The sequence below is a fragment of the Aethalodelphis obliquidens genome, unplaced genomic scaffold (genome assembly GCF_003676395.1).
Source record: "Aethalodelphis obliquidens isolate GAN/ISIS:26980383/991018 unplaced genomic scaffold, ASM367639v1 scaffold31, whole genome shotgun sequence".
NCBI classification, from domain to species: domain Eukaryota; kingdom Metazoa; phylum Chordata; class Mammalia; order Artiodactyla; family Delphinidae; genus Aethalodelphis; species Aethalodelphis obliquidens.
The window spans coordinates 18,993,726-19,016,915 of NW_020837975.1; the positions used below are offsets into that span (position 1 = coordinate 18,993,726).

Genomic DNA, 23,190 nt, shown 5'->3' on the forward strand with positions numbered 1-23,190 from the left:
AGAGCAATAACATATTAATTAATTGTTATTATAATTTTTCAGTTCTAGCATCTAGAAACTGAAGTCCTGTTAATTATGTCAGGGCCTCACTGATACTTAAGCGCATCCTGGCAAGAGACCAGGACTCCAGAGATAGAAGAAAAATCTTCAGCGTTAACAGAGAGAAAAAAATTTTATGTTATTTCCCTAGAAATGGTTTTATATGACTATGTCAGTTACCTTTTTCTAAAACTGAGTTCTTCAAAACGTACCCTATAACATGAGACATTAACTTGATTTTTTTGGTAGTGAATACATAGTAACAACTTATTTGAACTGAGTATGGACTAAGTATGAGGAATGTGTGTGTATGTGTGTGTAATGTGTGTGTTTGTTACTAAAATGAATTCTAATCACCAAAGAAAAAAGACAAATGCTTTATTGTATAATAAGATTTAATCCACTGAAATTCTATACAAAACAGACATTGGTCAGATAGCATTTGAGCTCTTATTGCAAATAGTAAACATGCAAAGGAAGTTAAGCATAAGAATATTCAAACTGTGAATGAAACATGTCGCCTGCCATATCAGTAAACAAAGGATGTTGCAGCCATTAGCCATTACCTCCTTTCTTGAGGGTGAGCCCTGAAGGAGCTCAGGATGCAAACAGCAGGATGCCCATGGGCTACTGGCCCCAGATAGCTGAGGTGCGCAGCCCAGACTCTTGCATCTTCCCATACATAGAAAAGTGCCAAATTCATTAACTTGAGATGTCTGGTTGTCTTTAATTAACAGTAATCTTTTGATGTTCTGACTACTTGGTCTTTGTTGCAAAACTCCTATATATCCTGGTTCCTCCCTTACCTCTTCCGAGCAGTCTCTCAGAACTCTCTGAGAGGCTGTCTCCCGGGCTTATGTCCTCAGAAAGTCTACCAAATAGAACACGATTCTCAACTTTTAGGTTGTGCATTTTTTTTTAGCCGACAAAACAAAGACATAATATTACTAACTAGACCATTTTTAGAATCAAGAGAGCTCAGTCAAAAAACAATTATACTCCAATTAAAAAAAAAAAAAAGAAAAAAAAAACAATCATATTACTGCTTTACATACATACGTTTCTTTCTTATTTCTTATATAGATTTCTTACATAAATTATTGTTTCATTGGCTTCAGTTTTATAATCTTTGGGATTGAAGACATAGTACGTACATTAAGACATGATTAGAAAATGTTGGTTTCTTTGTAAATTTTCCTCTATGTGGAAAAAAAAAGATACAAGAAAATACGTGGAATGTTCACCCTGTACCTACCCACTGGCAAGAGTAATCTGGGAGTCCTGAATAGAATCCATTTGACCATCTGTTGTATGTCACACTTCTTCAACTAAACGATCATTGATGCCAAGAGACAGCACCAGATTATGTTAAAACATTTTCACACTGGACATTTGGGGCTCAGGATCTATCCATTCTGGTCCATATTCTCACTGGATGCTGCCATTTTATTTCAAGTCTAGGCAATGGGAAAAGAGGCGGAGGCACAGGAATGGTTTTTAGGCTTCAGGTTCTAACTGGTTGTGGTTGCCATGTTCATGGAAATGACTGAACACGTCCAGTTCTGTCCTCCTAGGGACCTTAAAAAAAAGAAAAGATTAGGGCACTTTTGATAGTTTCTTTCACTGGGCTTGTCAGAGGTTAGTATCAAAACAAAGATTTTCTGTAATTATTATTCAAGCTTAGAAAAAACTGGAAATAAAAATTGTTTGAGTTGGGAAAAAATAATAAAACAAAAATATTTATCCCGCCCACCCTGACTACATTCGCTTTCCCAAACCTGTTCTCTTTGAAAATCCCATGGAACACATGCAAATATCTGTCAGTCTTAAGCTTTGCAGGAAATAATTTGGGAGAAAATGTCAATAAAATAAAGAGGTAGAAACTGGAGGATGGAAAGAAGCTGATGTTTTGTTAGTCCTAGAACCTCTTGTGTACTCACTGAAATTCTTCAACTTTGTGTGCTCCACCTGGTTCGTCTACTTTTATATGTGGGGTAAAATCTCACACCACTGCCCAGGATTCTTATAGTTTTATGAGGAACTTTTTTATTGCCCTCGGAGGAGTGAAAGGGCACTTGCCAACTAAAGTCTGTCTTTTCTTCATCTAGTTTCTGCTTTGGAAAATATCATAGCTTCTGATTTTATCTTTCTGGGCACATTTTCTCAATTTCTCTCTATAAATAGGGAGTTCAACCAACTTCATCATAGGGGTGCCACACAGACATCTAGACATGAGGTGAGCAAAACTTTCCCTAGTGTAGTCATCATGTACGTCCTTAGAACACTATATAGTACCTCCCAATAAACAGAATCATCATAGCAGTCCTGGTCAGCTGGTTGTCCCCAGATAGGTATCTTTAGAATCAAACCTGTGAAAGTGGGGAGAAAATAAGTCATGTTATGATGCTGAAGAGGAAAATCAACTTGCAAAGTAATTAAAATACTGTTGTAAAGTCATCCCCTTGAGCTTACATGATTACTGTCAGAAGTTTAGAAAAATTTTAAATTTAACAATATTTATTATCATCTATTATGCTGAGAGCATGAGATATAAACATATATTTACTTTTTATGCTCACCTGTGACTAGCCCTCCAACAAGTGCTGTTCCAATGGAAGAACCTAGCGCAGCTGCCTGCATGGCCATGGCAGACCTAGGAGGCCAAAAAAATTCCATTGTTTTTCCAAGCCAGCAAACAAAGCTCATCTCCTGAGGGCATGCATGCCTGCCCCTTCAGGCCAGAGTGCATCATTACATACCAGCAAACAAACATTTGTTACAATTTTTCTTTTATCTCATATATTTATTTTCTTTGAAACTCTTGATCAACGTTCACAAATTCTTATAAGCACTTAAACAGGAACTACCTTTTTCTTCAGGAATGATGAAAAGATCTTCCTCAGATTCCATATATATGTGTTAGCACACGGTATTTGTTTTTCTCTTTCTGACTCACTTCACTCTGTATGACAGACTCTAGGTCCATCCACCTCACTACGAATAACTCAATTTCGTTTCTTTTTATGGCTGAGTAATATTCCATTGTACATATGTGCCACATCTTCTTTATCCATCCATCTGTCAATGGACACTTAGGTTGCTTCCATGTCCTGGCAATTGTAAGTAGTGCTGCAATGAGCATTGCAGTACATGACTCTTTTTGAATTATGGTTTTCTCAGGGTATATGCCCAGTAGTGGGATTGCTGGGTCATATGATAGTTCTATTTTTAGTTTTTTAAGGAACCTCCATATTGTTCTCCATAGTGGCTGTAGAGAATGGACTTGAGGACGCGGGGAGGGGGAAGGGTGAGCTGGGATGAAGTGAGAGAGTGGCATGGACATATATACATTAGCAAATGTAAAATCGATAGCTAGTGGGAAGCAGCCCCATAGCACAGGGAGATCAGCTCGGTGCTTTGTGACCACCTAGAGGGGTGGGATAGGGAGGGTGGGAGGGAGACGCAAGAGGGAGGGAATATGGGGATATATGTATACATATAGTTGATTCACTTTGTTACATAGCAGAAACTAACACAACAATGTAAAAGAATTATACTCCAATAAAGACGTTTAAAAAAAAAAAAAGATCTTCCTTAGAGGGTTTAGTATTTTCTAAAAATATGGTACGAGGTTCTGATTCATTCAGCAACTACTTATTGGCTACTTGCTTTGTGCCAGCTTCCCTTCTAGGCACTGAGGATGGAGCAATATACAAAACAAATGTGAGCAGCCATCTCTCCTTACTTCATCCCCCCAAAAACAATTGTGATGAAATTAAAAATCAGAAAAGCTAATTTTACCATGTATTGTAGGGACAACTCACTGAAAATATTAAAGTGCATCTATATGTTAGAAGTAGTTACCTTAAAATTTAATGAGTGAAAAATTCCTTATAATTTGGGGAATAGAAGAATGTGATAAAAAGCTATAGAAATGCATAAGGGTGTCAAATGAACTAGGAGTGTGGGAATCCCCTTAGCACAGTGCCTCACTCTTTAACAGGCAATTAACAAATAGTTGAGTTATTGCAGGAAAGCAAACCATTGAACTAGGAGAATGTGTTGTTTCTTCCTCATCCTTCAGGGAAAAGAATGTACTTAACTCAGATTCCTTTTTTTCTCTTTATTTGAAGGGTTTATTATTTTTTTTCTACTAAAGAAAAAATTGTATGGGTAATATATGATCATTGTAAAAATTTCAAAACCACTAATTAAGAAAAGAAGGGAAAAAGTTTAATTTCCCTCCAATCTTATCAGTATAAACATGTAAAATATAAGCAAGTATTTTTATAAAAATGCAATCATGTCATGATACTGATTTTCCCATTAAATCTTAATGTTTTTTCATGTCAGTAAATGTAGATCTGGATCATAATTTTAATTACTAGAGTATTACACTGTACAAATATACTGTAATTATAGTTCTATAGGTTGGGTATTTAGGTTGCTTCTGATGTTTCATATTTTTAAATATGCTGTGAGAATATATCCTCTTAGGAATATGCTTATGGACTTGTCCAATAATTTCCCAAAAATAAAACCTATCTAGAAATGGGATTATCAGTAAAGGTTTATATTCTTCTTAAGGGCTTTTCCAAATACGACCTTATACAATTTATATCTCCATTTTTCCACTTTAGCCACCATTCAATATTATAATTTATTAAATCTTTATCAATTTGATAACTGAAAAATGGATAACTTGTTTTAATTTGCATTCCTTTGATTACTAGCAAGGTTGAATATTTAATATGTATTTAACTCATCTGATTTTCTTCTATTGTAAGCTGCCTGTTAATTTTACCAGAATCTGCCAAGACCTTTTACAAGGTATTAAAAGATGTTTTTGATGCAAGTTATTCCATGATAAAATAGGCTTGGAAAACACAGAGTTAGACAAAATTAACAGCACTGTTAGAGTAAAGCTGCCATAACTTGAAAAAATGTCCCTTAAGTATATTAACTTCTCCTTGTTCTATGCTTACCAAGAAACCCGATTTGCATTTTAATATTCTGAATAGACACATGTGAGTAAATAGATTTGGCTCTTGTACAAATGTATTTTATCTGCTGTGTGAAATATGTGTGAATTTTACCCACACATGTGAATGGGCCTTCCAAGGCTTGCCCCCCTCAATGCCTCCTGAGTAAATTAAGAAGTTGCTAAACCTGTATACCCAAGGATTGGACTCTTAACCATGAAACCTACCCCAAATCTGGCCACCCAGCAAGACCCAGCCTTTGAGAGCCAGACAGACTAGTTTTATTGCATCTATGGAATTGATCCAGGCATGATGCTCAAGAATTCCTCTATTTCTAATCCTGAGACACCTCTTAAGTGTGTGTGCAGAACGTTTACACACTATAATACTTAGGAGTTGAACTCTTTAACTCAAACTTTTGTCACGCTTGATTTGCGTTAAAATACATCAGTGTTTGGTCTCAACACTCTGTTGGGTCCTGGAAAGAACTAAAAGAAGATGTGATATTTCTGGGGTTGTCCTCCAAATTTACAAAAGTAGTAAAAAAAAAAAAACACAAAAAACAACAACAGAAGAAATGGGTCACCTATACACATGAAGAGGAAGCAAATTTTCTATTCAGTAGAAAATATGATGAAGCAAGTTTTTCAAATATTTATCATTACTGGTCTTAACATGGTAATATTTTAATCTGCTAAAATGGAAGAGAAACACTTTCTTTTCATATTATATAACTCCAGCCAGTGGTCTTATTGAGACATCATCAAACACATTCACCTTTTCCTCATGTTTTCAATCAAAAATAGCGCATTTTTATTCCTCCTTCCTTACTCCCTGAGTGATCTGAACTCTACAATTTTCCTAGCTGTTTTGCATGGATGACATTCATTTCAAATTGTTCCAATCTTGTTGCATAAAATTACGACTCATGGCTTATGGCATCACTTCCATTCTCCTAAATTTGACTGATGGCTGTTCTTTCTCTGGCCACTTGGGGAAGAATCTAAGTCTGTTAGAGCCTAGAAGGGATTTCAGAGAATAAATAGTACAAGTCTCTCATTTTACAGATGAGAAAACTTAGAACCAGAAATGCTGAGTGACTTGTCAAAAGCCACTTAACTAGGTAGCAAAGTTGGAACCATATGCCAGTCTTTCTGATTCCCCAGATCCAAATGCTCTCCACATTATGCTAACTCATTCTTCTTTGTGTGGATTGGATGCAGAGGTTGCCAGTTCATCACATATGCCCCATATGCTTGATTTTGGTAGGACCAAGTAAAAGAGTAAGCCTACTGTAATCTGAATGTGATGATCAAATTGTCCTATCTGCAATGAGACAGTTGCCTATGATAGAGAAATTTAAATAAACACGTTAATTAAACAAAAATAAACATTAATAATGCTAGTTAAGAAACATCTTCCAATACAATTCTTTTATCTTGGTTGTGTCTCTTTGGCTTCAATAAGAACAGTACTTACGAACTGTGGTCTGGACTGCTAAAGAAAAAGCTCTCTCATCACTGGGTTTCTCTGAGTAAGAAAACAGCACTTGACCTTGGGGAACAGGAAAACCCATTCTTTCACTCACGTGTCAGCTGTCTCCAAGGCTATGAACACAATGCTGGCGAGGCCTCCTATCACACCAGGTAAGGCATGTAGGTTATGGACCCCACACGTATCGTGGATCCTCAGTTTAGTAGTGAAAAATGGCTAAAATTGTAAAAAGAGGAAGTTTTATTATTTTGTTAAGTATAGAGAGCTGTGTGACTGAAGTCAGTGACCATGCAGGAAAATTTTTATCTGCAGGCCAGTTCCCCATCTTTATCTGACACCTGCTTACATCAAAGAATCTGAATACACTGGTGGCAAAACTGCTCATTTCAGTCTTATGTAGATAGATTTGAAGGTGAGTGACTTTAACTCCTACTCATTCTTACCTACTGATGGTATCCTAAATCCCATGAATAGGGCTCAGAGTCCTTAATTATACAAAACAAACATCAACAACAACAAAACCTTTAATGGAACTGCCCTGAGGAAAGCAATACAAGTACGTTCAGTTCATACTGTTATAAGTAACTGATATAAAAAAAAGAAAGCAAGAAAGAGTAGAAACCACTGGAACACTGACATGTTGAATGACCCAAGGAGAGGTGCTTAGGAAAGGACTTTTCATAGCTTTTCTCTGCTGGTGGGATGTGAGAAGAAGATGGGGCAGATCCAAAGTTTGACTCAGAGTGTCTTGTTAATACTTACAGTCAGAAACTTGAACCCAAACACGCAGACCACTCCTGCAATGCTCCCAATGATCATAGCATAGTATGGGGTATTTGCCATGTCTGCAGTAGTGCCTATAGCCACTCCTCCAGCAAGGGTTGCATTCTGAATGTGAACCTGTGTAGGGCACAGAAATGTGAGTGAGGTGAGAGGAAGGAGGAGGAGTTCAGAAGGACTGTAGCAATCGTGGGTTCAGTGGATTCCATACACCACACATTCTTCAGTTGGGAGGGTTATGGATTCGTTCTTTTTTTTTTTTTTTAATATTATTGGGGAATGGACTTTTTATTTATTTTTAAAATTTTTATTTATTTATTTGGTTGCACTCAGCCTTAGTTGCGGCAGGCAGGCTCCTTAGTTGCGACTCAAGGGCTCCTTAATTGTGGCATGTGAACTCTTAGTTGCGGCATGCATGTGGGATCTAGTTCTCTGACCAGGGATCGAACCCAGGCCCCCTGCACTGGGATCGTGGCATCTTAACCACTGTGCCACCAGGGAAGTCCCAGGATTCCTTTTTAAGAAGAAGGTTCTTTGTAATTTCAGAAGGCCTTTCTTCCCAGCAGTTGACACTTGGTATCCTTGTTGTAGGGTTCTTTGGTCATGCATGAGAGATCAGATTAGTAAGACCAGTATGGAGAGGGATGTGAGGAAATCAAAAGAAGTTGTAGTAGGAGGGTGTTCTGCCTCTTTATGCAGCTTTGGAATGCATTTGTGGTTACCGTGAACTGAAAGAAGCCTGTGGCCACTGTGTGCTTTTGCAGAGTCCATGATATTCCAATAATCAAAGAGGGGATTTAGAGACATTGAAAAGTACACATTACACATCAAAGACAACAGCTTTTGCAAGTGTCACTCTTCTGAGAACATTTGAGGGTGGAGGAAAGAGTAACCAGTTTCCATTTACCAGAATTCCTCAGAAAAATCATATTCTGACTGTTCTGCCAGAGGAAGACAGGTTATCAGTGCTTTTGAAAGAGAACCACTGAGCTGTACATGTACGATTGCTTCTTTTTATTGTTTTCAGTTTTTTCTCATGAAACAATTTGTAGAGAACTGAAATACATGTCCTTAGCTATGCTTAGAAATATTTTAGTGGGACTTCCCTGGTGGTGCAGTGGTTAAGAATCCACCTGCCAATGCAGGGGACACAGGTTCAAGCCCTGATCTGGGAAGATCCCACATGCCGTGGAGCAACTAAGCCCGTGCGCCACAACTACTGAGCCTGTGCTCTAGAGCCTGTGAGCCCAACTACTGAGCCCGTGTGCTATGACTAGTGAAACGCCTCGAGCCCGTGCTCTGCAACAAGAGAAGCCACTGCAATGAGAAGTCCGTGCACTGCAATGAAGAGTAGCCCCCGCTTGAGGCAACTAGAGAAAGCCTGCACGCAGCAAAGAAGACCCAACGCAGCCAAAATAAGTAAATTAATTTAAAAAAATTAAAAAAAAGAAAGTAGTATTTTGGTACAATATCTTTTTTCTCCCTCAGCTCAGAAAGGAAGAGTGGCTGATCTGAGGATTATTCCTTCACTGATATTTCTTTAAGCTCTTAGTCAAGAAACTCAAAAGACTATTTTGGGGGAGATATAAAAAAAGTTTGATTTTGAAATAATTTTAGACATGTAGCAGTTACAAAAATATTGCAGAGGGTTTCCATATATACCACACCCAGTTTTCCCCAATGTTAACGTCTTACATCACTGTAGAACTAGGAAATTAGCATTGGTGTAATATTATTAAATACCGTTTTGAATTTCACCAGTATCCCCACTGATATCCCTTTTCTTTTCCAGAATCCTATTCAGGATCCCACATTACATTTAGTTGTTATTTCTTTGAGAGAAATATCTGCTGTTAGAAAATCAACTTGCATTCCCCCACTCTCTTTTTTTACTCTTGTAGAAATTCCTGTTTCTAAGAAAGATTTTCTAAGAACTTGGGGACAGTTAGCTCTATCATTAAAGAAATACGCTTCAGATCTTTCATTTTTGCATAATTATATTCCCTACTAGATTTGCCAGAGTACACATTTGAAGAATAAAGGAATGTTGTTTTCAGATTATTCTCCAAGGTCTGCAGTGTTGTGATTTGTTCGGGCAGCTCAGCAGTGATGCAGAAGTGAACTAGTCATCAGAGCAGCCATCAGGGTCGCTTAGCGAAAGTTCCATGGGAGTTAACATGGCACTTACCATATGGAGCTTGCCTCGGCTCTCAAGAAGGCTGGAGCACGCATAGGCTGTAACCACGCAGGCGGCAAGAGAGAAGTATGTGTTTACGATGGCCAGGTACTGGTTCTTTCCAGCATCAGCGATGGCCGAATTAAAGCTGGGCCAAAGTACCCATAAAAAAAGAGTCCCTGTAGTAAATCACAAAAAGGGGTATTCGTTCTGAATATGGAAGGCAGTCCAGGGGAAGCCGTTTGCTTTGGGCACGGACAAGATGTCTTTCCTTTTATGCTTTGTTATCTAAGAGTTAGGGGAAAATAGGGGTATTCCCTTGCGTCTGACCAAATAGACAAGAATCAGGCAAGTTCATCCCAACTCACCAATCATTGCAAACAAGTCCGAGTGGTACACAGACTCTTCATTGCGATGCCCTTCTTTCAGGCTTGATCGATACAAGATGCCTGCTACAGCCAAACCAAAGTAAGCCCCAAAGGCATGGATGGTCATTGATGCTCCAATATCAGAGGCCTGAGGGTGGCAAAACATTCATGTAAATAGAGGTGAAACTCACTACAGGAGGGAGGTCAATGAAAGAACTGCTTCATGGGTTAAAGAAAAAAAGATGAAGAGAGAGAAAAAATGTGTCAGAGAAAGGGAATAAAACAGGATCGGGAAAAACAAAAAAGTGCAAGCATTGGAGCCACACAGAACTGACTTTCAATCCTAGGTCAGGTACTTCTCTGATGTGACTTTAGTCAAATTACTCTACTTCTTTGAGTCTCCAGTTCTGTAAAATGGGGAAATGTTACCCAGCTAATACAGTTTGTGGTAAGATTGAGCTGGGACCATGTTTTTCAACTGTTAGGTCCTTAGTGGGCACTCAATACATTTTAGGTTACTTTTCAAGGTTCGAGATATTCTCAGTGAAATATTATGCATTGCACTTGATACAAAACAAACATGATTTTTGCATTCACTTGACGTTACAGTAAAAGCTCACTTCATTGTAACTCAAAGACTTGAAGTTTCAAGAAGCTTCACCCTGCCATGATGATATGAAAACCAGCTGAGGGACTTCCCTGGCGGTCCAGTGGTTAAGACTCTGCGCTTCCACTGCAGGGGGCACGGGTTCGATCCCTGGTCTGGGAACTAAGATCCCACATGCTGCTCAGTGCCGCCACAAAAAAAAAAGAAAAAAAAAACCAAAGAAAAAGAAAATGAGCTGAGGTCCAAGATTCATTTGAAGAAGCACATTTTAGGTCCCTCTTTAGGACACAATGGATTTGATCCAGTTTTCTACATTTCTTGTCTCTAGATGGAAAGTTCAGTGTGCCAAACCCAAGGCATTGCTCTGTACTTATTAAAGTAGGAAAATGATACAAATTTATTAATTTATTTAAATTTTCATGCTTGATAAACTCCTATGTACCTTTCAGGTCCAGCTTAGCTGTCACTTCCTTACATAATTCTTCCTTGATTCCACAGTCTAAATGAGATCTTTTAGGTATACTCCTTCAGAGCCACTCTATTTTTTCAAAGCATGTGTTGCAATTTATAGTAATATTTTTGTGTATGTGTGCATGATTCTATAGGTAGATGGTTGAATGTATGATCATTTGTTGGATGTCTGTCTCCCCTACTAGATTGTAAACCCTATGAAGACAGAGACCTTAACTATTTGTTTGTCACTGAATCACCAACACATGACACCTAGAAAGTTACCAAAAGTATTTGCTATTGAATTACATGTTCAATAGAGGCATAAATAAAATACTGGAGAGTGCCCAGAAATATTCTATTTATTTTCCTTGGGAGAATCAATGAGATTTTCACGGAGGAGAAGAAATTTCATCTAAGCTTTAATAAAAGGCTTTGAAAGAGCTATTCAATGAGTAGTTGAAATATAAATAGGAATTGATCATTGATAGAAAATGTATTTTAATAAAAAGAGTTGTAGAGCTAGAAAATTCTGGATTTGAATCCAGATTCAGGCAAGTAAGTCATTTAGCATCTGTGATCATCAGTTTTATTGTGTATAAATAGTAACATCAAAATACCTACTTTACACTGTTGTGGTGATACTGCAATTAAATAATGTTTATAAAACTCCTGGTTTACAGTAGGCACTCAAATGATGACTATGAGTACTATTTGCTATGGTATCACTGTCACCAAGGTTTGTCCCTGAATATAGTGGGCATCCAATACATGTGTTGTGATGTTCAAAGCTATGTAAGTATCACTAGAACACTTACCCTAAATACCTCGACAACCAGATGTTCATTGACAGCAAAGACAGCAATTTCTAAAATTGTCATGGTCAGCATTTGGATTGGACTTGTTTTTCCCAGGACAGCTCCAAAAGAAATCAGAACTGCGGCTGTACTGAAGTCTGCATTTATCATGCTGAGGAAAGAAGAAAGAAGACATTGAAGAATAATGCACACCCCACATATATGAGTTGTAATGAACTATAGCATCACCCTGTCCAGAGTTCAAGGGCCCTCTCCCCACCTGTCCCCATCAGGTGCTTCTCCCAGGCCTACTTTTATCCTCTCCCACGTCCTTGCCCACCCCCGCCTCCAATTACCATACAATCTTTAGTTGCTCTCACATTTCCTTTAACCTCCCTGTTCTTTCCCTCATTTAGGGTTTTACCTTAATAAGGTAAAGGAATAATAATTATTATTATTACCTTAATAAGGAAGGAATAATAATTTTATGGAAGGAGATTTCTCATACCCTTAAGGTCAAATCATAGTGGTTATAGACATGAATGTATGGTCCAGTTCAGTTGAGCAAGGCATTGATTTAGGTCCTTGGATCTCAACGATCTTCTATCATGGAAAGGAAACAATTTGCAAGCTAGTTCAGAGGCTGACTGTCAAGAGACTAAGCAGAGAAACAATTGCTCTGAAAACACAATGGTTGGAAAATAAGGGGTGCTCACTTTTTGATTTCAATGTGGAATTTCTCTCCATGGCTCTGCAGGATCCCCTGTACAATAGTGCCCCACTGGAGGCCCAGAGCAGCAATGAGTAGGTTGATGCCCATACTGCTGAAGCCATATTTTCGCAAGAAGGTCATGAGGAAGCCAAACCCAGCGAATATCATAACATGCACATCTTGGAAGACTGCAAAAGAGCAGAGGGAAAAAAATCTGCATAAGGGGACAACTGAGAAAGTGTTACATCATAGCATATTCCATTTACTAAGTGCTACATCCTTTTCAGAAAACACTACAAAGGGAATGTTAACTGGGCTGCCAAAGGCTGGGTTCAAGTGCCAGCTTGGTTACTTACCAGCCAGGAGACCTTGGGCAAATTATTCAGTGTCTGAGCCTTTTCTTGGAAGACTATGCACTATCCTACCAGTGTGTCTTTCATCCTCTCCCTGAAGAGTTTTCCATTACTTTCCACCTGAGGAAAACTTTGCAAAACATAGTGCAAGTATCACCCACTCTTGCAGACTTTCCCAATATTTCCAGGGAAAATTAATATTTCCTCTTGTCTTTCCCAAACCTCAGCTTTAGCATTTGTCACATTGCATTACCATTTATTTAGCAGGTATCACACTGTAATAGTTATTTGGTGAGGTGTCCATTGCCTGCACTAGATTGTGAGTTTCCTGATTGAAGGGATTAGGGCATACTCATCCTTTGCTCCCCTGAATCTGTCATAAAAGCGTGCATATAGGAAAAGAGGCAACATTGACTAAATGAATGAGCTGCTGTCTTTATCTATCAAATGTGTATAATAGGACCAGCCCTGGAAATCTTACTAGATCATTATTCAAGTCATATGGGATAATGTCTTTGTTAACACTTTCTAAGCCAACGGAAGGAAGGCTTTGTCCTCTTGAGGAACAGATACTTGACTTGGTTCTGGAGATGTAGGCTGATATCCCCCAATTGTATCACGTGACTGTGAGACCTTGGGCAAGTCACTTATTCTCTGGGAGCTTCAGTGTTCTCATCTGCAATACTGCAAAAGCTATATTTCACATTTCCTGGGGCTGTAGGGAGTGCTGCCAGGTGACAGCTCTCCCTTCCCTCTGGGAAACACTCTTATACAGGTCACAGGCCTTCCCTCGGGAAGCCTGAGCCCAGTGACTGGTTCACATGTGCATCCCCTTGCCTCGGGAGAGGGCCACCTGAAGCTAGACAATCCCAGTCTCAGAGTTTCTGGTGGGGTCAGCTGAGGCTTCTGTCTCTGCCCAAACACTTCTGCTGCAGGTGTTGATCATAAGACACTCCCCAATAACCTTCTTTCAGGCTAATGTCGCTCTAGAGTCTGTAGCACCTTCCCTTTGGGCTCCCCTCGTCTCTGTAGAACTGTCCTGACTCTTTCCCCAACACAGCTTGCATACTACATTTTTTTCAAACTTTTCAGATTAAATCCGATCAGCTAATCTGTGGCAGTGATCACAAACCCGGAAGTAGATGAAGATGCTGTTTTTCCAAAGATTCCCAGTATTTGAAAAGGGCTGGTTAGAGCCGTGGGGACTTACCCTACCATCTTACTCTATGACAAATACCAGGACAGACAGAAGTTGGCATCATAGACTGAATTACGAGGTTCCTTTGGTCGTCTAGAAGCTAGTCTCACTTGTATATGAGTGCTGCAAATGTAATAAAGAGAATGAGAAAACCAGACCAAACTTGCTGACTCAGGTACACACAGTGTCATCATTGTTTCGACTCCATCCACGCAGTGAGCCTTTTGGTCATTTTATTTGTTGGTGCAACCTCCCAAGACAGTTAGTCTGAGGAGGGTGAAAACGGAAAAAGATTTCTGAAGATTCTCTCTCCTTAGCAGCTTTGAGGGAGGTCTCAGAGAGGAGAATGCTGCAGTCTTATTTTTTTTCCTAGTGCGATAATGCCTATTGGCAATAATCTGACTTATACCCGCATTCTGGATGCCCACCCTCATCTCATATCTTCCCAGAGAACTTCAGAATTGGGATTTTACCTGACCTGCCGATGGGCAACTGTCAACTAACATCAACCTGTTTGATTTTGGAAATATAGGTGACCACATGCATTCATCTATTTTTACAGATTGTTTTACCACCATTTAAATTTTTTATGTAAACATTTGATTTAGATCATAGACTAAGTTGGAGTGGAGCTCAGAGAGTATGCGTGACTTACTGTTTATGATTTTCCTAGACCTTTCTGCAACTCAGTTTTCTCCTCCTTAAAGAACAGTTTGGATTAGATGAAGCCCAAAGTCTCTCCTAGCTCTATAAGTTGTTTCATTTATTTTATTTTGTTTTTAGGTCAGGACTCTAAGATCCAGAGAAGTTAGGTGAGTTGTTTATAATCACAAAACTAAAATAAAAATAAGAACCCAGTCTTACTGTCTTCACTGTGTTGTTTTCTTTTTTTTTTCATTACGCCAAGTTGTTTTTCTAAACATTCTTTTCTTTTTTCCGAGAGTACTCTCGTTCCTCCTGTCATCAGCTGATTTTAAAGTGTGCAGTAACCAACTAATTAAAAAATTGTTTTAACTAATTTTGTAATGTCTCACACTGGGAGTAATAATTATTCAGATTCTATCCCCCTCTTCATTTGTTGGAAAACCAGACATTATATAGAGGGAGGAATTTCTTGTATTAACAGTGCTCCACTGTTTCCCACCCCTCCCCCAAATCTAATTCTTGTTACTGCTTTTCGCCACAAGGGGGCTTTAAGAACCTCATCTAAGAGAGCTTACAAAGTTGAGAAGGCTCTTGACAGATAATGATTGTGTATGAAAGGTATGGATAAAAAGGTTTATAAACAGGATTATGTATTGTCTTTCATCCTGCACTAGGAATTTTTTTTGCGGGTGGGGACAAAGGAGAGGGTCATGAGTTTAGTTTTATAGTGCAAGACTCTGCCATTAAAGGAATTAAGTATCCTCTTCATAGAAGGAAAAAGGGATTTCTTTAGTGATTGGAACTTTTGTGAAGTCTTCTGATGGGTTTTAAAGACTGCCAAGACTTGTCTAAATCAGATATTCTCAGTAGCAGGCAATTTTAAAAAATTGAAGTATAGTTGATTTACAATACTGTGTGAGTTTCAGGTATAAGGCATAGTGATTTGCCTTTTTTAAAAAATTTTTTTCAGATTATGTTCCATTATAGGCTATTACAAGATATTGGGTAACACTCCCTGTGCTATATAGTAAATCCTTCTTGCTTATTTACTTTATGTATAGTAGTTTATATCTGTTAATCCCATACTCCTAATTTGTCCATCCCTGTTCCCTTTCCCCTTTGGTAACCATAAGTTTGTTTTCTATGTCTGTGAGTCTGTATCTGTTTTGTATATAGATTCATTTGTATTATTTTTTAGATTCCACGTGTAAGTGATATCTTATAGTATTTGTCTGTCTCTGTCAATTAGCAGGCAACTTTAGCCTCTAAAGTAAACTTGGCAACGTCTGGTATTTCTGTTCTATATTTTACTTCACATTTATCTTGGACTAGGGTATCTTTTAAGCCCCGATAACTCAATGTCTTTGAAATGCAACTGAGGATTCCAACTCTCCCTCTCCCACCACCAACCAACAGAAAAATGAAATAGAACCTTCTTTCTCCTCTATTTCCTGTATACGCGTGCTGCCTAGAATGTCTGCCCCATCCCACCTCCAACACTTTTTCTTCTTTTGGCCACGCCACATGGCTTGTGGGATCTTACTTCCCTGACCAGGGATTGAACCCGGGGCCCTGGCAGTGAGAGTGCCAAGTCCTAACAACTGGACCGCCAGGGAATTCCCCTATACCCAACACTTCTTTACCTGGTATGCTTCTAGATGACCCTCAAGCACCAGATGCTCTGCACAGTGTCGCCGGGCACAGCTGTAACGTTGTGCACGTCCCTCTGGTTTTATTTCATTTGTTTATGTGCTTGTCTGTGCCCGTTTATCATCAATTTTTCTTTGTTTCAGTGTGTTATAATCTATTACCGTCATACCATTATTATTTTTAATGCTCTATTTATCCCCAGTTTGGCTAGCTGGTGCTCTTTCAAGTAGGATCTTGTGTTCTCTTGGCACGCCCCCATTAGTCTTTATACACTTGGCTTACATTGAGCTTGCTTTGCCCTGACCTGGAATGAGCCTCTGAGTGGAAAATGGTAGTTAGAAGGCAAGATATGGGTTCTATTTGTGCTCATTGCTTCCAGTCCTTTTAAGTAAACAAAATGAGTCAACTCAAAGGCAGCATACAGGAGGCTGGTATCTTATTGTTAGATTATAAAACACAGCATGTTAATTCAAGCATTGTATCACTTAGGATAGCAGCAAACAATTTCCTAGGAATCATTTACCCTGTACTTTTTGTAACCTTTTGCCTGTCACGTATATCTAGATTTGCTGAATCTTTTGTAATAAATGAACTGAATGAGGAATTCCCTGGTGGTCCAGTGGTTAGAACTCGGTGCTTTCACTGCCCTGGCCTGGGTTCAATCCTTGGTCAGGGAACTAAGATCCTGCAAGCTGCGCGGCACAGCCTAAATAAATAAATAAATAAATGAACTGAATGATATCTGAATAAATATAGGAGCATATTCTTAAATTGAGATTTTAAAAATAAATCATCGTACTAATCTGTTGCTGGTATTGAAATTCATAAAATAATTTCTAGTGCTGTGTACATTCGTTGCCAGTTTACCTATATCTTCAGTAATTCTTCAAGTATGATCTGCAGACATCTTGGGCATCTTGGAAACACTTTCAGGGAATCTGAGGTTAAAATTATTTTTATAATAATTCTAATTCAGGATGTTAGTTGACTTTTTCACTGTGTTGATATTTCCGCAGATGATGAAAAACAATGGTATAGAAAACTACTTGTACTTTAGCATGAATGAAAGCAGTGGTACCAAACTGAATTAGTAGTCTGGTATTCTTCCTGACCACACACTTGCAGTAAAAACAGCCAGTTTTACTTACAAATTCCTTGATGAATCAGTAAAAATTATTAATTGTAACTATTAACCCTCTCATACATGTCTTTACACGTAAAGCACTACTGAAACATGATGATTGTCTCAGAAAAGAAAAAGCACGTTTGTTATTGTTTGAGTTATGAACTGAGTGAGCAACTTTTCCACAGAACTCCATTTTTTTTTTTTTTTTTGAAAAAAGATTGATATAAACTATGGTTTTTCAAATGGGTATTAACTTTTTCTGAAAAATGAACGAAGTGATGTTGTGATTTCAATGAAAAGAACTCACAGTATTTGTTGCCAGTAATACATTTTGAGTTTTAAAAAAAACCTTAGAATTCCACCAGAAACTAACACAACATGTGAATCAACTATACTTGGTTAAATAAGAAGTAAATTAAAAAATTAGAAGTAAATTAAAAATTAGAATTTCAGAAAATTTATGTCTGCCACTACAAGCTTGTCAGCTTTCTGAAACTTCTTGGGGTTTCTGGTGAGATTGTTGGTGATATTAACAAGTATCCTTTTTTGATATTATATAATGAAATATGTCAACATTTGGAGTATCTGCGTAACTGTGAATCAGTATTTTTCAAATGATCAGTGTAACAAGATCACACATGGGATCCACTCAAAGTTCAAGATAGACTAATGGGGGCTTCCCTGGTGGCACAGTGGTTGAGAGTCCACCTGCCAATGCAGGGGACATGGGTTCGTGCCCCGGTCCGGAAGGATCCCACATGCCGCGGAGCGGCTGGGCCCGTGAGCCATGGCCGCTGAGCCTGCACGTCTGGAGCCTGTGCTCCGCAACAGGAGAGGCCACAGCAGTGAGAGGCCTGCGTACTGCAAAAAAAAAAAAAAAAAAAAAAGATAGACTAATGGATTCTAATGTTTAACAGAGGACATAAAGTTCATTGATGTGGTTTTAATGTCCTGTAGGCATTAAAGACCTTGTGTTTGTAGAATCTCTAATAACATGTTAACAGCCTTCAAGGAGCCTTCTCCTTAAACTTTACTTTTCTCTAGTCTTGCTATGTGTTAGCAAGGATTCGTTGACAATCACAGCCAAACGTCATTCCTTTATCAAATTATTTGCCTCAACAAACTGGCCAACACTTTGCTGGGTGCCATGAAGGCCAAAAACCGTGGAGTGTATCTAGTTCCTCAAATGAGTTTCTCTGGGGTCCGTCATGACATGCAATGTGATATTCAGGTGTGTTGCCCACTTCCGTAGTTGTGCCCTGGGATGGGAGCAGATGCCAGGATTGTGTGATATCACCCCTTTCTCTGCATTGCATAGTGAGGAATGCAAGAGAGGAGAGAGATGAATAAAATTATATCCTATTGAATTTATTTTAAATATAAATTAAGTTCCTACTTTATTTATTTGTGAAAAATTCATAGCTTTCACTACACTGCAACTGAGAACTGGTGAAAGTCCCTGTGAGCTTCTTAGGCAGGAAATGCGCCTCTTCCGTGCTTGAACCCCTGAACTTGGCACCTTCCATGGTGCTGGGTAGGTGCCCCCAAATGTTTGTTGACCTGACTTGAACTTTGCATCTTAGTGAGTGAATAGTTAATAATCTTCTCTCCAGTGACTTATGCTGTTGCATAAGTTTGATGTACATCAATTGTTTGAAATGTAGGAAAAAATATATAGGTATAATTAGTATAATTGTGTGGTTTCTAGGGCTGTTCTACCAAGTATTTTAACCAGTGATAACAGAGCTGAACTGGAAGATTAGTACTAACCAGAATTTTAGATCTTGGGAGCCACCTTACAGAAGAGAGAACTTTTAATTGTGTATAGACTTGAGTTATGGGGAGCACTTTGAATGAGTGAAGACTGCCTTCCATGTAAAATTTCACCTTGTGTTCTGTGTAATGCCCTTCTTCTGGGCCCCCAGGGGCCTCTATTGCTTAAATTCTTCTTCCCTTATCCTGCCCCCTGCCTATGTCCTGGCTTCACTGCCCTTATAGTGAGGAAGATGTTGTGGTTTGTGTGTGTCTGTGTGTCTGTGTTGGCTGTTGATTGTTAATCATTATTATTACTGGCAACTGTGATTTGATGTTTCCTTAAAGAAGTGAAAAAGAATCCTGCCCTAGATATCATTTTTTGATCCCTTTCTTGTTTTCATGTTTGATACAGCTGATATAACAGAAAATCCTTTTAGCGATACTTTCAAGTTATAGCCAGAATTTGACCATTTCTCGGAACTTCCTCCATTATGACTCTGGTCCAGCCTACTTTCATATCTCTTCAGGATTACTAGATGGTTCTCGTAATATGACTTCCTAGTTGTTCCCTTGATCCCCTACAAACTCTTTTCTACGTAACATCCAGAAGAATGTCTTTAAAACTTAAATCATATCATACTCCTCCTGTCAAAGTCCTCCAATTGTTTATCGACTCAGAATAAAAACAGTTTGCTTACAACGGTCTACAAGGCTCTGTAGCACCCGAACTCTCACACTTCTGAGTTTGTTTTCCCTGCTTGCTCACTGCATATACTAAATACCCCAGGGCCTTTGCGCCTGCTGTTTCTTCCATATAAAATGTCCTTGTTCCGTTTCCATATAGCTTATTCTCTTGCCTCTTTTAGTTCTGTTTAATGTCACTTCGTATCAAAAAGACCTATCCAGACTCTACATTAACTGCCTTTCTCAATCAGATTTCTCATTTAAACCATGGAACAAGATAATGATTTAAGTAACTATTTTCTAGTTCTTTCAAAGATGGTACAGGATTGGTACCACTGTAGAAGCACAGAAGAGAAGTTAATTAATTGTATGCAGTGGATGCCTTGGGCTAGTAAGACTTAATTCATTCACATAACCCTGGTTGAGAAAGGCTGAAAGGATATCCCCCTGGCCCAGGTACATCTATTTTTTAAATATTGCTTTGTTTATTGCTGTGGCATTTTATTACCATGTGAGTGTGTGTGTGTTAGTGTATGGCTGTGTGCTGTGTGTATGTATAACATACAAGCAAATATATACATGTATATATTTGCTTGTATTATACACAGATATGCATATGTATATACACACATATGTACATATATGTACATATGTGTAAATTCTTTTCCCCTCCCAGCACAGTACATATGTGAATATGAATATATATATACATATTGAATATATATCTATTCATATATATATATATATGTGTTTGTGTGTGTGTGTGTGTGTGTGTGTGTGTGTGTGTATATGGTCTGGGTTTCCCCATTGGAATGTAAACTTTATAATGAAATAGAGCAGGACCCTACGGTCCTCCCCCAATCCATGTTCTCCACCTGCCTTTTGTCTGTGGAAAAACTTTAGCCAAAGAATAAGTTTAATAGAAGTGAGAAAATGCAGAAGCAAAGAATAGCAGTCCAAAAAGACTAAATAATAATAGTTTAATCATTAACCAAAGTCAAGGACCTTTAGTTCCTCCTCATGGGCTATAGATAATATCCTGAGCCACATGCTGTGAGCTGCCTTATAGACACTGAAACCCCGGCCAGGTGGAAGAAGTTAACTACATGATGAACAGACTGTAGCCATGACATAAGCTGTCACAATTCTGAGAATTGGCCTCAACGAAATGGGAACAAACCAACCCTGGAACTAAAGACTAACAGTGCTTAAAACAATCAATATGACACTGATCAGACCACTGATGACCAATATCAAGAGGACTGTCAGAGCTGACTGTGCTCTTTCTGCGTGTAGCCCCCTCCCTCCGTCTGTAAAAGCTCTTGCGCCCTGATTGGCGGGGGGCGGGGGGGGGGGAGTCGGCCTTTGGACAGGAGTCTGCCCTCCCCCTCAGCTGCAGCATCTATAATAAAGCAAACTTTCCTTTCCACCAAACTTGCTTCTTTATTGGCTTTTGAGCGGCGAGCAGCCAGACTCCACTTTCGGTAATAGCAAGGGCGTGGACTTTGCTTGTTTTGTTTGCTTTGCTTTATTACTGCCTAGAGCCTAGGACCTCGAAGATTGCTTGACGAGAATTGGGAGCTAAATAGATATTTTCTTAATGCATCATAAAATGAATGAATTTCTATGTTCCTTGCAAGCAGAGTATAAAGGTTATATGATTGCTAGGCAATTGAAAAAAATGACCATGTTTAGTAACTCTTCTCTCCAACTTGGCTTTTATCTCAAATTCTGAATTGAAGTTTTACCGATGAGTGTTGACACTGAAACTGAGAGAATTCAGCTTGAATTATGCAAATTACAAAGCTTTTGATCTCTTAAGATAACTTTATTTGAATAACACTAATCTTAGATTATGTTTTTGGCATTTTGTTTCTATGCCATACTGCAGCTCTTCGTTTACATTTGTACCGAACAGTGGAGTCTTAGAATAAAGACATCTTACTTGTTTTATCTGTGAGTAAGTTTGCTGTAGCACATGCTTGGTGCATAGTAAAAATGTTTACTGGATGAAGAAACAAAATGTACAAAAGCATACAGAGTTGAACAGAATTCTTTTCTGTTTTGGTGTTCTTAAACTTGCAAATTATAAAATTCTTTAATCAAGAACCCGTTTGGATATCTATGTAGTGTAAAGAGAACTAGATTTGGACCCTGAGTCTCTGACTTATGGTCCTAACTCTGCCCTTAACTTGCGAATGTGCATTTTGGCTGAGTCGCTTGGCAACTCTAGGTCACAGTTTCTACATGAGAATACTCCGCATTATATAAACTCCCTCAAAAATGTGTAGGAATGAGAGAACAAATGTCATATTTTCTTAAAAAAGCTTAGACATATGCTATAGAACTATAATAAATATCACTACAAAAATAATTGAATAAATTAATAAAATTTAACACTTAATAAATAATAAATACTAAAATTATTTGTGCCTCGCTGAATAAACAGTCTATATAACAAGATTATATCACAACCTCCCTCCCTGGTTAACAAGGTGATGAATATGCCTGGTTCATACATAGTAAGCAGTCAGTAAATGGTAGTTATTATTTTTATACTAAGTATTTTATAGCCTGCCTGTCCAAACTTGAAACTATATCCATTCTTTCCTCCAGTTGCCATTCCCAGGGAAGGGTCCTGCTTTTAAAATATGTCAGGTGTTCACACGTTTCTTCTTATCTCAGAGGAACAAACGGTCTTCCTTTCAGAATATTATAAAGCCTTGAGTACACCATTTACATCCTATATCATCCTTAATACCCCTTCTTATACCTTAAGGCCCTTACATGAATTCCTTCTCAATATTCCATTTTGTTTCTACTCTTTCTCCTCCAAAGTTAACTTTGAGTCTTTTTTTGGGGGGGGGATATTTTTATACCTTGCAGAACTAGTGATGAAGGGAAAAATAAGGTCATTTAGCAGCATGTAGGCAACACAAAACACTGATCAATTATTTACATTTTCAGCTTCTTGTTCTCATATTTTAATAAACACAGATTCTATCCAAACACATTAACTACAGAGACCAGATGCCCCAGCATAAACTTATAATAACCTTAGCACTCAGAACTATCACATAATTCTGTAAAGAGCTCCCATGTAGAGTGCTAGGGGTTACGGTATTCACAGACCTCACATTCTGAGAACCTAAAATGGGTCCACATTCTGAGAACCGAAAAATGTACAATAAGAAGCAGATTGCTTACTCACGAGGATACAGGTCAAGGTATCTGTCCACATCCACGGTAGGTGACTTGGTGCTGTTGGGCTGCTGGGAAACATTCTGATCCGTTTCATACTGAACAAATAATCCAAATAAAACAATCATGGCAACTTCCAGGCCAATGGCCATGAGAGGGAACGTGAACCTCAT

At 38.5% G+C, this 23,190-nt stretch overlaps 1 protein-coding gene across 1 annotated transcript; it reads right to left on the reverse strand.

Moving 5' to 3' along the window:
* Positions 1–1,070: 1,070 nt before the first annotated feature.
* Positions 1,071–23,190, reverse strand: RHAG (Rh associated glycoprotein). Its single transcript, XM_027127464.1, has 10 exons — positions 23,028–23,190; positions 12,410–12,593; positions 11,715–11,865; positions 9,840–9,987; positions 9,484–9,650; positions 7,278–7,415; positions 6,610–6,731; positions 2,619–2,692; positions 2,335–2,408; positions 1,071–1,617 (listed from the first exon to the last, which is right to left on the reverse strand). Exons 1-10 carry the CDS (start codon positions 23,188–23,190, stop codon positions 1,537–1,539), a joined length of 1,302 nt encoding a protein of 433 aa, XP_026983265.1. The 3' UTR covers positions 1,071–1,536.